General features: G+C 45.3%; 1 protein-coding gene across 1 annotated transcript; it reads left to right on the top strand.

Moving 5' to 3' along the window:
* The first annotated feature begins 2,845 nt into the window (after positions 1-2,845).
* Positions 2,846-3,949, top strand: FAM110C (family with sequence similarity 110 member C). Its single transcript, XM_009984517.2, has one exon. The coding sequence runs from the start codon at positions 2,846-2,848 to the stop codon at positions 3,947-3,949; it is 1,104 nt and encodes a 367-aa protein (XP_009982819.2).
* The last annotated feature ends 11,298 nt before the right edge of the window (positions 3,950-15,247 follow it).

The following is a 15,247-nucleotide window of genomic DNA, read 5'->3' as shown; positions in this document are numbered from 1 at the left end:
CCTGGTAATTAACTGTGCTTATACTTTTATTATACTTTATAGTCTCATTTTTTGAGGACATTAATTTTTAGGTAAGCCGTTATGTGAACCAGCTCTACTTATATATTTGTAGAAGAAAAAACCTCTTTCTCAAAACATATGTCCATTCTACATTTGCACAAGAATGTCACTTTACGGGATCTCAGAGGACATCATGAGTTTCAGTCCTGATTCAGGTAAGCAGCCCATCTCGGATCCTCGCTGGGAACAGGCAGAAGTATGTGTTAAGGGGCTTCTGGAGTTCAGACCTACATGTCCAGGAACAAAGAGGATGTAAAATTAAGGTGGAAACCAGTGGTAGAACCATGTTGGCGAGAGAATATTTCTGTGCTGTGTTTTTCTAAGCAGGTCTTCACTGAAGACCTAGCCCAAACTCTTACTCCAGGGTTGCTCTTAACCCTTCTCTTGTCACTGTGAGAACCTCTCACCCAACTCTTCTGGGCTTGTCCAGGGCAGTAGGCTAAAATGTGGCCAATACTTTCAGCATGACTGGAGACTGCACTTTGCATTGAGGGCAGAGACGAAATCACTCCGTGCTCAAAAATGAGCATACAGTGCTCTGCAATGTGTTTGGGAAGTTGGACCATGTCTTCCATGGGCCCATTCCTTGGGCAATAACCCAAGGTTATTAAAACCCAATGATTTTAAACTAAAAGGAGGTAGATTTAGACTAGATATAAGGAAAAATTTTTTACAACAAAAGTGATGAAACACTGGAACGGGTTGCCCAGAAAGGCCTGGAAACATTCAAGGTCAGGTTGGATGGGGCTCTGAGCAACCTGATCTAGTTGAAGATGTCCTTGATCATTGCAGGGGAGTTGGACTAGATGACCTTTAAAGGCCCCCTCCAACTCAAACCATTCTATGATTCTACTATTCTGTGAACCATAGCGTGGTTTTGACAGCACACAGAAACCATGGATATATCCCCACAAAGGCAGGCATGTGCCCAGAGGAGTGCAGCTCCACTGAAAACCCAGGTGCTCAGGTCATGTTTCAGCACTTTGTACCCTCTTATGCCTGAATGAGGACAATGTTGGTGCGGCTCACATGGCATGTCCCTTTGGTGACGACACAGCATCTGGGTGCAGCCGTCACAGCAGGGCTCAGTCTGGGTAGCCCCACTCTTAGTGGGGGGGTATAAGCACAAAAACCATTGCTTTCCCACCGCAAAGCAAAGCAGCTCCATTCACCAGAGGTGCCCAGGCCCACACCTCCTGCTCCCAGGGGGTGCAGAGGGGGATGTGTACCCAACATTTGACCTACACTTTTTTGACACTAATGATGCCCAGTAAGTTTTTCTTCCAGCCACACAGCTACGAGCAAATTGCTACTGGTGGCAAAGTGGTGAACTCTGAAACTTTGTGATGAGGACAGGGAGGCCCATAGCTCATCTCCCCCTTTGCAAACTTGTTTGCCACAATTTAGTGATTGTAAAGATCAAGTATGAGTCAATCACCTCAAAAGCATTCTGTATATTATAATCCCACAGAAGTAACAGACAAATTTAAAAAAAAAGCAAACCAACAACTATGCATGAAAAATCTTGCAGATATAAACTGTCTTTTCTTTTCTATGTAAGCAGAAAAGTTATCTGTAATTCAGTTATTAGTGACCACAGAGGAGGTGCATCTCGTATGAGATCACATGAGTAAAAGCTGGATGCTCCAACTGCCCCAGGCGATTACCTATGACATACGAGTCTAATTTTCAGGTGTTTAAATTACAGCCACTGGCTCTGTCCTGCCTGTTCAGAATTGCCAGCCCCAGACGGGAATTCTGCCCCTTCGCAAATCCGCCCTGTGTGTCTGAAGGGCCAAGATTTCCAGCATGCAATTCAGGGTTATGCCATTCCACGACACTTGACACACGCACGGCTGCGGGCCACGAACAAACGCCTTCGTGGCGCTGCCGATGCGCCGGGAAGGGTCAGATGCTGCTGGCAGGAGCCGGGGGCACCGGGAGCGGCGAGGGTGCCGCGGAGCTCCGCCAGCCCGCGCCGCGCTCCCCCGCGGTACGTCGGGAGCCTGAGCCACTTCCCTTCCTAAAAATTACACGGGCAGAAGTGCCTTTCGGGGTACGTCCAGGCACTGAAGCCCGCGGGGCGCTGTGTCTTGGAGAGGCTGCCGAGGGAGAGGCGGAAGGTGCTGGCCCCCCAGGGAAAGCTGCGCTGCGCTCTGCGGGATCAGGCCCTGAACCAGCGCCCCGTCCCCGGAGGCGGCCCGAGAGAAGATGCTTCAGAGCGGAGGAAACGCTCGGAGCGCCCCGGGGCCGGTGCGGGCGCCCCGCGCTCCCCGCTGCCGGGCTGTGCCCCCGCAGCCCCCGATCCCCCCGGCCCCGCCGGAGGCGGCGGTTCCGGCGCTGCCCCACTCAGCGCCGCTCCCCGCCGCTCCCCGCCGCCGCCGGTTGCCCCGCGCGGCTCCGGGAGCGGGCCGGGCGGCGGGCCGCGCGCTGCCTGCCGTGACGGGCCCGGCGAGCGGCGGCGGGATTGGCTGTCCCCGGCCGGCGGGGCGGGCGGGGCCGCGGGCGCGGGCGGGTGGGCGGGGCGGCGGCGGCGGGGCGGGGGGCACGCACAGCCGGCCGGCGGCACGCGCCCCGACGGCAGCAGCGAGTACGGGCGGGGAGACCCCGGCCCTCGGAGGGGCGCAGCTGCCGCCTCCGGCACCCGGGCTTTCCTCGTTGTTCTTGTGTTGGTTTTTTTTTTTTCCTTTCTTTTTGTCTTTTTTTTTTTCTTTCTTTTTCACTTTTTTTTTTTTTTTTTTTCCCTCCCAGGACTGGAAGCGGGATCCGCGTCCCTGAATCTGCTATGCCAACTGAACTCTCCCGGGCCGTGAGAATGCACGCCATCTCCGACCTCCATTCCCCCCTCACCCTGCGACTCCTCAACAAGGGGCCCGAGTACCTCCGCAGGCAGATGGAGGCAGGAAAACCGAGCAGGAAAAGTGCCGTGGAGAGGCTGGCAGCCGATAAGGCCAAGTACGTAAAAAGCCAGCAGGTAATTAGCACCAAGCAGGAGCCCGTCATCGTGCTTAGCTCGGCCTCCGAGAGCAGCAGCGAGACCTGTTCGGTGGAGAGCAGAAAAATCAGCAGGGACTTTGGGAGAGGGAAGGGCGCGAAGCCCCTGGAGCTGGCGAAGGCGAAGGCGGTGTACTCCTGCCGTGCCCCCCTGCAGCACGGCCCCCCCATAGCCAGGCGCAGCACTCCCAAGAGGCAGATGCGGCCGGATTCCCTGGTGATTTACCGTCAGAAATGCGAGTTTGGGAGAGGTCAAAGCCAGGACAGCTCACGGGGGAGCTTGGTGAGGAGGATCTTCCAAGGGTCTGTAAAGGAGAAGCAGTTGGCTTCCCCTGCGATGCCCAGAGTCATGGAGGACACCACAGCCACCGAAAGCAACGAGCTTCTCTCAGCAAAAGACAGTGACCGAGAGCTGAGCAGCCATGGAGTGAAGCAAACCGTCGCCGTGAGCACCGAAGCCCCGGATGTATGTACAAAAGAGCATGAGAAACCCTCAAAACTGAGTATACCTCCTGAGGAGGTCAAAGAGGTGAAGAGGAGAGGTCTCCATCGCTCTCAGTCGGACATCAGTTCTCGCTACTCCAAGTCCTTCTCCGAGTTTGATACGTTTTTCAAGTACTGTGGCCTGGAGCAGGAGGTCATCGAGGATCTTGGGAGAGAGAACTTCTCCGTGGTGTCGGACAACGTCTCCTTCAAGATCCGCAGCATCAGCGTGGCAACGTCCGAGAGTGACTTCACTAGGCACAGCGGGGACGACGGGCTGCTGGAGGATGAACTCACAGAGCAGGTCCCGAGCAGCACTTCCGTGATCGAGCGCAACGCTCGGATAATCAAATGGCTGTACATGTGTAAGAAAGCCAAGGAGACTAACAAGGTGATCCAGGAACTGGCGTGATGGCTTCTTCCAGCGTGCATTGCAGTCTGGTGAACTAAGGTGTGTGCAAAGCCTCGCCCTGTCGATTTATATATTTCTCTTTTCCCTTTAGCGAGCTTTTAGGTTGACTTTTTTTAGTTTATTTTAGTCTTTTTGTGAAGGGCAGAAGGAAAATGTATTTTGTATACTGCAAAGCAGAAATCCGGATCCTTACAAAAAAAACAGAATACAAACAAACAAATGCGTAAAGCTTACCAGGTTTAGGTCAGACCACCCACATGAAATTAAAGAGTCAGTGTCTATGAGAGATGTCTGTCCTTTGCGGATTCCTGCTTTGTAAATAGCTGGCTTTCTCTAATTTCTACTATATAAAATGCTAGAAAAAAACTTAGAATTCAACCCTTAATTACAGTTGCTTAATTACAGTTACAGACTGAACTGAAACTATTGCTAATTAGAAGTACATTGTATTTATGTTATACTGCTGAAACTATTACTAATCGGGAGTACATAGTATTGATGCTATACTGCTACTGTTTTCCCTTCCTTACTCCCCCTCAGTCTCTCATCATTCCCCTTTTGCTTATACATGGGCACCCCGAAGTATCGGGAAGGCAAAGGTGAGTGAGTGCTCCTGTTAGCAGTCTTATTCCCCCCCCCCCCCTTTCTGTTGGGACCATAAAAGTTGGCTCCAGGTGACCCTCTAGCATTGCACAGGCTTTAAGTTTTCTGCCCTGTTTGACCGTGGTGGATTTGGCTCCTCCGAAGTGGGTTTTGCTGTGCAGTTTGGCACCGGGAGCTGGAAATCAGATGTGCGGTTTGCTTTGGTTAGAGGGGTACTTCACTGTTTTAAATAAAGATAATGAACGCAAATGTGTGGCATCTAGGCTTGGAAATCAATTACTTCACAGACAGCAGCAGAGCAAGTTTAGCCCTGGTAAAAGCCAATATCCTGGTTTTATTAAAACTTGTATTTATTTTGCATCTGATCTCTGGAAAAGCACTATATTCATGGGGCCTTTGGCGTTGATCATCTAGTAGATAACAGTTTTTTCTCCTTGCGGCACACAAAGCCCTTAGGATGAGTACTGCAGCTTACAGTGTGGTATTTAAAAATTGCATGAGCAGATCTTGATATGGAGGATTATGTGTATATTTTCTGACAGTTCGTAACTGGTGCGTGAGAAGAGCATCGTATAGTGTAGATGCAGCTGTTGATAGAGAGCGTGGGCCTTGTAAACGTGGAGGAATGTAGTGCTTGACCCTCTTTCCAATGTAGATGTGGGGCTGTCACTCCCAATTCCTTTAATCTGTATAAAGCAAAAATCCATTTGCTTACTTGAAATCGGTTCTAGTTATGTGAAATTTGGATCACTTTTAAAATTTAGATTTTTCTCAAAAGCCTGTTTTCTTCCTGCGAGTTGAGGGAGGAGGAAGGAAGAGAGAGCGAGCCGTTTTCACACAAACATTTCAAGCCCTTGTAGATAAGAAGGGTTGTCAGGTATTCGGCTGACAACTTAAAGAAGTGTTGTTGTGTTACAGATCCTTTCCCAAATCACCTTAGAGAGAAGAAAAGCCTCTCCAGAGCTAATCATTTCTCCTTGCTCGTCCTTCTGTGGTAAAAGACAAGGGAGATACACAAAACAAAATGATGCAGGTGTGAAGCTTGTTGCAGCTGCTGGTCTCGCTAAACGCAGAGGGTGGGAGGCAGATTTCACCGTGAGCTGAGGCCACGTGACAAAACCAACCACGTTTCCGTGAAGGAAAACAAAATACAAGCCTATTTGCTCCTGAATGCCCTTGCTGGGGGTAGAGTCCAGGGCCAGAACAAACCAGTCCGTGGTTGTCACCGCAGAGTCTGCTCAGGAAGGAGCAGTTGGCCCTTTCCCCATCTGTTTGCGTAGTGCTAAGCGCATCCAGTGCTGCAGCTGAGACGGGAGATGCTGGCCACCACCCCAGGGAGCACGCAGACTGCAGAGGCGAAGGGCAGGAGGTGCTTCGGCAGGGCAAAGGCAAGGGCAGGAGCGGGGAAGCTCTTTTCCAGGGGCTGAGCTGGTGTAACCTCACATGGGCTTGATCAATGGCTTTTTTTTTTTTTTGAACATCTGAAACAAAAGTACAGTTCATAGCACATAGCCTAACAGGATGGTGAAAAGACATCAAGTTTATTCAAGTGTATGGTCATTCTGCAATAACTTTAATACCTAGAACAAGGGATTGCTTTACGCTGGCAGCAATTTCCTTTGGCACTAAAATTTTTGGCAGCCTGGGAAGCACCAATCCATACTTCACCATTTAGACCACAGCAACAGGAAGGTCATAAAGGTCACCTAAAAATATTGGTAAACAGCACCCAGAATAAAGGACAAGAGTCATCAAGAGGTGCCGTGAGTTAAATATTACACTTCACGGGTAGACTTTAAGCTGAGAGTGGTTATCACGTGATTGCAAGATGAGTCCTGTAGTTCTGGTGTCGGTGTTTCCTTCCACTCAAATGTTCATCTTTTCTTTCAGTCTTATTCTTTCTTTGACAATGCAGCATTGAGTTAGATATCTAAATGTTTTCCCCGTATCCATGTATTTGGCTCTGTTTAGTTTGCTTACTGGTTACTAATGGGGAATGGACCCCTGTGCTGCATGGGGGAGCCATGTGCTCTCCCTGGTGCTCCCAGGCAAGTCCTTGAAAGCCCCTCATTTGACATAGAGGCTTGAAAATTGTTGCACCTTCTTTGGAAAAAGAGGCAGAAACTTGTTTTCTAAAATCCAGCATTCTTTATGAGTAAAATGCCTGTCAAGAACTGCAGGGCTTTTACGGGTTGGTGATCATCCCATTCATATTTTATGTTCTCTTTTTAATTTTTCATGAGCTCCTCCGGGACCTTGTGGGGCACCATGTAAATAAAACAGCTATTTGAAGGATCAGGTTCCCTAACACGTTTCATCAGAGTGATGATTGCAGAGTCTGAGCGCGTGTTGTGAGCTTTAGAAAACTGAAGTCCTCAGTGAGATGGGCATCGCTGCTTCTCGGTGGGATGTTGCCTGGATTCACCTCTGCAGTCCAGCTACTCTTGCTGTCAGTCCTGCTTGACTCTAAGGAGGGGTCTCACTCTGTGTCCTCCTTCCCAGGTTGAATCAAGATTATTCAGCCTTCTGTTTCTGTACTGTTCTTCAATAGATGCTCGTTATTCAGGTGGAAATCTCCTGGGAGGGGAATTTACTATGTTGGCAGTAGCCATAAGCAGCTGCAAAAAAAGCTTTAGAATGTCACCTTATGCTTGTCTGATGTGATAAATACTAAATGACACTATTTTCCCTCTTTCTTCAGAATCCTTGACTTGGAAGTTGAACAAAACCAGACACAGGAATAAACTCTTCCCTCATCAGGCTCGTGACTACTTCATCCAAGTATTTTTCTGTTGCCTTCTACCTTCACCCTGTCCCCTGGCAGCCTCACTCTTGTCACAAGCACAGGGGTGTCCAAGAGCACAACGACAAAACGGAGACTGTGAACTGTGCCCCAGCGAGGCAGTGGGAAACAAAACTCCTGGAAAAGCCAAGCGTGGCAGTAGATGCCGTCCACGATAACGTTCAGCATCAGCTCACCACCCCAGGATGCTGCTCCGGGCTGTGACAGAAGGTCTGTGTTGTGCACTCATCTCTTTCCAGCAATGAATTTGTCGACAGGGATGGGGGGAGAAAGTGGGAATAAAGTGGCAATGACTGCCGGGTCAGGCGTTTCCTTGCAGGCAGACAGGCTCCTCCTGGGCGTTCAAAGGCTCTGTCTTACCAGAGCTGTTTGACCAGCGCTCGTCTGACATCATTAGATGTTATTTGCTTGGCTGGTGAGGACTAACTGTGGTAGCTTTATCTGGGATACTTGGCAAACGTGTTGTAAGCTGAATCCCTGCCAAGCCTCTCTTTCTCTGAGAGCGTTCAAGCCAAATTGGAATACCTTGTATCCATCTAGTTTGCTCTGTCACACAGCTTGCTCAGTCAGTGGGGAGGAATAGCCTTTAAAACCCTGCCCAAAATATTTTCAGGAGCATGGTTCCAAGAAACAGGTAGTCAAAAACAGGGGAGGGTTTTGCATCGTTACTGCCTTGCGGCAGAACGGTACAATTCACATGTCCACTTATTTGCAGTATGCCTCCGACTCTGACATTGCACACATTGCAGTGTTTGGCAGCTTGTGGTTTAACACCTTTAATTTTATGCACTGTGAGTGAGCAGTGAGCTTACAGAATCGTGTGAGGAAACTGTATCCCAGGCTAGGTAAGGCCACGCATCCCTAGTGTGGGTCTGGAATAGGACTGTGCTTGCGACGTGCAGGATGGCATCCCTGCAATGCAAGGCAAGGAGGCATGTTAAGGTACATCTATGCCAGGTGAATGTCCTGATGGGGTCAGACACCCAGTGTAGACAGCACCTTACTCAATATCGTCAGTAAAATGCTTCATTTGGACTGGCCAGGCTGAACGTATTTTAAAAACTGATAAAAAGTACTTTAGATGATCAGAATGGGACCTCTGCAATAACTCATGGAATTTGCTGGCTGTGCCTCAAACACTTAACCCAATCTGTCATTGGTTGCTGGAAAATGTCTTGCACCCAAGCATTTCTTTGTGGACATTGCAAACCAGTAAGAAATGCAAAAAAACCCCACCACCAATCAGAGCCAAAGCCAGTTCCCCTTTCAGCCACACCGGTGCCCGTGTGTGAGAGCTGCCCCACCGGGGTAACGCTGACCTGACCTGAGGGTCCTGCGGAGGTTAAAATTTACTTTGTGTTACTGTGGATGTGGTGTCTGGCTTACCTGGCCACCAGACCCGCGGCCTGAGGAGTCCAGAAACATCAGTGTTCATCCTCCACATTCCTCCTACCCGTGCTGTGGCAGCTCGCCCCGCTGCCTCGCCTGGCCCGAAACGGCTGCCGGGGCAGCCGGGTGGATGCCAAGCTCAAGTGAGCACTTGATTGCGTTTCTGAAATGTTCGCTGCTCTTGGTAAGCACGTCTGGAGGAGCGGAAGGGGTGAGGGTGAGCGACCATGATTCAATAAAACATTGGTGGTAGGAGGAACAGTTTCCTGTTTTAACGTACACAAGTGTTACATGCTGGAAGAGTCACCCTTGAAGGGCTCATCCAGCGGTTTAGTTGACATCAGTTAAATGCACAGCAAGATCGCTGGGTTGTATTTCCATATGTTTTAAATGTGCTTGTCAGTCCCTGGATGGTTAGTTCTCGGTTACAGCAACGGTTGGGGAATGCAGGGCATTTGTCTTCGTTTTCTAGTGTTATGTACAAAACGTCTACATGTCTGAAGCTGTTGAGATAGATAGATAACAATTCCAGATAAAATAATTGTTGAACCCACTTTACATTTAGGAGAAAACAAAATAGTTTGCATGAGTGAGCTTCTGCAAACTGAGAGGGAAGCTAGTGCATGGGGATGTTTTCGTTAAATAACGAATTTCCATGTGTATTTGTTACATTATTGTTAAAGGATGAGTCTCAGAAAACTCCAGCCCGAGATGCTGCTAATATGATTAAGATTTATGCACTTAAGGTCTAGGTTTGATAGTCAAGAACATAACCTGCCCCATCTGTTCCTTTCATGGTCACTTTGAAAGGTGCTGCACAACATAAATATTTATATGCATTCATCAGAGCTAAGGACTGTTTTTCTTTGAAAGTATGGATGACTGTAGACAGCTCAGAGTACAGGAAAAATCTTTTGTGTTACAAATCAGTGCCCTGCCATAGGAGAGGAAAATTATTTTGTTTTGTTTCCAAGAAAATTTTTGGTTTCATTTTCAAACTTCTGTTTGTTTTTGCTGTTTTAGTTGAGCAGCTCTCGAAAGTTAAGATGAAAAATGCATTGGTCATGAGTTTTCAGTGTTAGGAAGGAACATGTTTAATTTACTTTAAAGTACTGAACATCAGCCTTTCTCAAAATCAGAACTGGCCCTACCCTGAATATTTTTTTAATCCCCCTTTCTATCTTTGTGAACGGTTTAATAGGGTTGTGGTGACTTTCCACGTGGATATGTGGCAAAATTTCCCTGGCTTTGTTCAAACTCTAATAGGAACCCTAACCTCTCTGAGATGTCATTTCCTTCAGAGATGATGTGCACCTGTCTAAGATCTTCCTCTGATGCGCTATAGATTCCCTTTATTTAGCAATATCTTCTGGGTAGGCTAATAACCTACCTTTCCCAGTACACCAGGAACAACAGTAGATGATGATCCTTCTTTCTCCATATATCTCAGGAATGGGTAATTTGGTGCTTTTTCCGAAGAGTGGGAGCCCTGGACTTCACTTGGCTCCTGTCACTGTTACATGTAAAGGCTTTTTCTTGCTTCTGCTGGGTCTTCCCATCATATCCTTCAAAACGAGAAAAAATTGCTAATGGTAGTCACTGTCTATCTTTTTGCCAAAAAAAAACCTCAAGTTTTTTTAACTATTTCATTACAAAAGACATGCTTTGGAAGGGGTGTGATTTTTCAGCTTTAGTGATAAACTGGGAGAACGTTGTTGTGTGAACAGAAGTTTTAGCAACAGAGCTGGGTTTCCAGTCTTTTGGCAAACCTAAAACTGGGGCTGAGGGCAAAGGCAAGTCATAAACTGACTGTTTTTGTTTGACTAGAACTATGTAAACTAAAATAGTCAAATGGAGTGCAGCGCTAACTGCTGTTTACACCCATGTGTTTCAAGGTGCTCCAACGCTCTGACAAGGGACAATGTCCATGTCTGTAGTGTAATGGGTGAAAGGTGCAAAGTCTATTTTTTATGGCCTGCAAGCAGGTATTTGCAATAAAGGTATCAGATAGAGACTGTAAGCCTTGCAATATATTGTAAATATTATTGTACAGAAATATATAAGTCAGAAATACAGATTGTTCTATAATACATATATTACTTTTCTAAGGGATATAGGCCTTCACGTTTTGTGAAATATGCCAAACATTACATGGATGGGGACTAAGCAGAAGTTTTATCCTGGGAGCAGGTTGTCCTGTCATTGCCTTCTGTGAAGTTTCTTGTATCTGCTTTTGAATCCTTTGAAATGGAGTACTGGTCAGATCTGGTATGGACGTTTCTAAGTTGCTATGTTTATATTCCTATGAAAGAACCTGTGTACTACTGAATGCATACAAATAAAAATACCACTCTGAAAGTTAATGTTTTCTTGAAAAATTATACTTTTATATTACCGCCTCCATTAGAGTACTGTCATTTTAAATCTATAGGGAATTAATTAGATATTAGACTGTGAACATCTGAAAGCACGATGCTTTTCTTGGCCATACCCAGATCCATGGCAGAGAGCTCAGGCAGGGAATCTTGTACTATAATTGATAGATCTCGGTATCGGTAAATTTGAAATATATGAGCCTAGGCCTGTTCCATGGTATTCTAATATTTTTCATTTCATAATATGGCTGAAAAGATAGACAGTTTGTTTCTGAAGGGTAGTATTTTTTTCCAGACTTTAGTATTAGATTTGATTTTACTCACTGTCAAAAGCTATGGTGTGCTGCATGCGATACCACATTCATCACAGCCAGTGTCCAAAGCGGCAGCGAGTTTGAAGTTCTGCTTGGAAAAAACATTATCTCCAGAATCTTATTAACAAGCTGTTGTTTGGCTGGATTCCATAGGAAGAATTCAATATATGATGCTAATTCCCTGTGCCTGTATTTTGTGAAGAAAGCAGCAGAAATAATATAATAATACTCTAATAATGGTATTAGCTCGAGCTATTTGAAATGGTGTAACATTTCAAAATAAAGAAAAATAAAAAAAGCTCACGTTGCGTACAGTGAGCTTTTACCAGAGACCAATGCACTCTAGTTGCATAATTATCATTTTGGTATGGTCTAACCTGCTCAGACACAGGTGTTTCACCAGCCAGCGTTTGAACACAAATGGAGGTAGAACTAACTGATGCTTGTTGTGCAGATTAGGTTCTTCCACAAAAACCCAAGAGCAACTTTGCCATAATTGACACGTGGCCTTCGCCACGCAAGCCCTGGTTGACATATGTCAATGCAAGATACAAAAGGGATGACAATTTGTGCGTCTCCCTTTCTATGGAGGTTCATCTCCCATGGCAGGCCTTTGCTAGTATTGCTGCCTTAGAGAGGAAGGAGCCATCCTAGCCTGTGAATAACCTTGGGCTACAGCCCAGCTTAGCATTTAAGAACATCGTGCTTAAGTCATTTTTCACAAAACACCTGTGTCTCACATTTTATGAAGTCCAGTGGATTTACTTCAGAAGTAAGGATTTGCAAGCTTCTGTTCGTGGACTGTCTGGTGCAAGAGACCCCTTAAAGTCCACAGCTTACTGATTCACTGCTTCTCTTTTGATTCATCTCTGAGTAGTTAATAGGTGTGGAAAAGAAACTCCGCAAAGATATAGTAACTGGAAAAACGCCTTTTCAGGTGTTTTGTAGATGTTAGTGCATTCTGAATACAGAACTGCAAAATACCTAGTATCTCCAAGAGCTTTTGACAAAGAATGGTCTATGTCAACAGACAAATAAGAAAATACAGGGCTTAGCTTTACCCTGCAAAGAGATGCCTCCAAATTTTGGGGAGTTTTAGTGATTGGACCGTATTTATCCTAGATTTATCCTGCAGGACTAAAGGTGCCTGTATCAATTCGCTTAAGTGGAATGTTGTAAAACGGGCATAGAAAGGAACACTCAGCTCATTTGCAGGGAATGATGTAACAGGCAGTTTATTCCAGGGAGGTCTGCATGACAAAAAGCGTTGAGAATTTTGATCACTTACACTTGCCAATAAGACTGGTGATATACCAGAAAAACAAGCACTATCAGAGAAAAACAATCTCCATACCAAAGTGAGTTACATATATTCATCTCCAGAAGTCAATCTAGCTCCTGAAAGAACATAAAATCCTGTAAAATTAGTTTGCACATTTGCACTGGAGTTGGGTTGCCTTGGCAATTAATATGATTAAAAAGATCTAAGAGCTTGGATTGTTTGGGTTTCACAGTTTGCCTCAATAATCAAAAGCCCCATGAGAGCACCAATTTTACGTTCTTTTTCATAAGCTCTAGCAAGAACCAGAGTGTAGTAATCATTGACAGTTACCCACAAAAACACATGATTATTCATCAGGTGATGATCAACGTAAGACAGTGCCGAACTGGGCAGAGCCAAGATTTAGACTCATGCAGGAAGAGGCAGGCACAGCTGAGCACGCTAAGGGGAATGCTGCTTTTACTCCTTCCTGTCACCCCAACCTCTTATTACTTCACTGTTTTTCTCATTGGTGAGTAGGAAGTCCTAACCACTTCCACGGTTATTCATCAGTTTGAATTGCTCATCTTATGCCCTCTCTGACAGTCCCTTTCCGTGTTTACATTTCCAATGAACTCATTTGTGTGCCAGTCATGTTACACAAGGCACTATTCTATCTATCTTCATTCTTGTACAGCCTTTTTTTTCTGACTAATGTTTCCAGTTAGGTTTTACATCCTTCTGCTCAATCTTTATTTGTTTGCATTTATTTCCCCAAGGAAACTAAAAACTAAACATGCAAACAGTCAAGAAATGAATGAGTTACATAGTTAAGAAGAGGCATACTAGATTAGACACCAACTCTCCAGTTCTTTTTCATTTACATAGCTCTTCCTGCATAACTTCAGACTAGATATGAGGAAGAAATTTTTTACAATGAGGGTGGTGAAACACGGGAACAGGTTGCCCAAAGAGGTGGTAGATGCTCCATCTCTGGAAACATTCAAGGTCAGGTTGGACAGGGCTTTGAGCAACCTCATCTCTTTGAAGATGTCCCTGCTCATTGCAGTGCGATTGGACGAGATGACCTTTAAAGGTCCTTTCCAACTCAAACTATTCTATGATTTTATGAGGCTGGCGTATCATTTTCCATTGTTTTCCTCTTTGATACCTGTTTGTAACATTATTCTTGGCTCATTTGTAGTTCTTCTAGATTATAAGTTTCTCAGAGCTGTGGTGTGACACTTTTATTTTTTTGCATAGAGCTCTGAGCACAGCTATTGCAAAATCAAATGCCAAATCACAAATTCTTTCAAGGTAAAATATGGTCCAAACCTTCTAGACACATCAGTGCAGCCAAGTAAAAAGAGCATCAGGCCAGTCAAAGCAAATTGGGTATGCTTTGCAGGAATAGGACTGAAAAAAAGCAATGCAGCTGAAGCAGTTCTGTGTGGGACCCGTCACAGCAAGGTATCTGTTGAACTTGTTGGTAAGATGCAGCTCACCCCTTATTTCTTGAGGACCAGCCCTCACTCAACATTTATTTTCTGCAACAAAGTAAATTTAAGAAGCAGTTTATCACCCACAAAAGCCAACCAACATCAAATGTTGATGTTGTCTATTGGGTTCACCTGCAAACACAAGCTGAGGTGGCTTTCCAGGCATCTACTGGTGTTAAGAAGAGCAACCCCAGAGCTGCCTCCATCTGCTGTGATGGCAGTGAGAAAAGATGTCCATTCTTTCTCCCTGATATAGAAAAGAATTCAATTTCTTGATGTCAATTACTATGAAGAGTCTGAAAATTGTGTAATTTCTGAAAATAGAACTTTGGTGTAACCTTCCTAAATAGAAGAGGCTCCAATTTTCTTGATTTTTCAGTTATTTAGATAATATGACTTTACTGCCCTACAGTTGTGAGGAGAATGACCATCTCATTCCTCCAGAGCACGAGATATTCATAGATTATCTACTTCTCTGCGTGCTGATGCAAAGTCTTACCATGCACTGTCCAACAGGATGGTTTTCTACCATGGACACTTTGCCTAAAATCCCCATTCACAGCTACCCGTATCTGATCTCAAACTATCACAAATAAATTCTGCTGATGTTCAAATATTTACAAAATAAATCAGTGTGGTTTGTATTATGTTAACAGAGGAGGACAGAGGCCAATACCAGCAACAGTCCTTATATGTAAAACATTTGTACAAATGCTGGAGTACATAAAATCTAACTCTGCTGATTAATGCACAGTGCATAAGAAAATCTAGCAGATTTCTTACAGGAAAAAAAATAATATCTTGCTATAAAAAATTATGTCCTGCCAAATTTGAGGAAACAAGGGAAAACAATTTGGGAGAATGTTTAGTTCCCAAAGTCACATATTTTGATGTATTTTCTGTCTTTCTTTTGTCATGTGCATAACATGCAAATCCCACACGCTGAGTGGTTACCCACAGATTCAAATAACCAAACATGAAAAAGGACTTTCAATGTTACCAGCCCACTTTCTGCAGAGCACCCTAAGAAATGCATTTACGGTTTAATCGTTCA

Source organism: Tauraco erythrolophus, chromosome 2, assembly GCF_009769465.1.
Source record: "Tauraco erythrolophus isolate bTauEry1 chromosome 2, bTauEry1.pri, whole genome shotgun sequence".
Lineage (NCBI taxonomy): Eukaryota > Metazoa > Chordata > Aves > Musophagiformes > Musophagidae > Tauraco > Tauraco erythrolophus.
The sequence above is the reverse complement of the archived record's forward strand: the minus strand, read 5'-3'. Positions and strand labels throughout refer to the sequence as shown.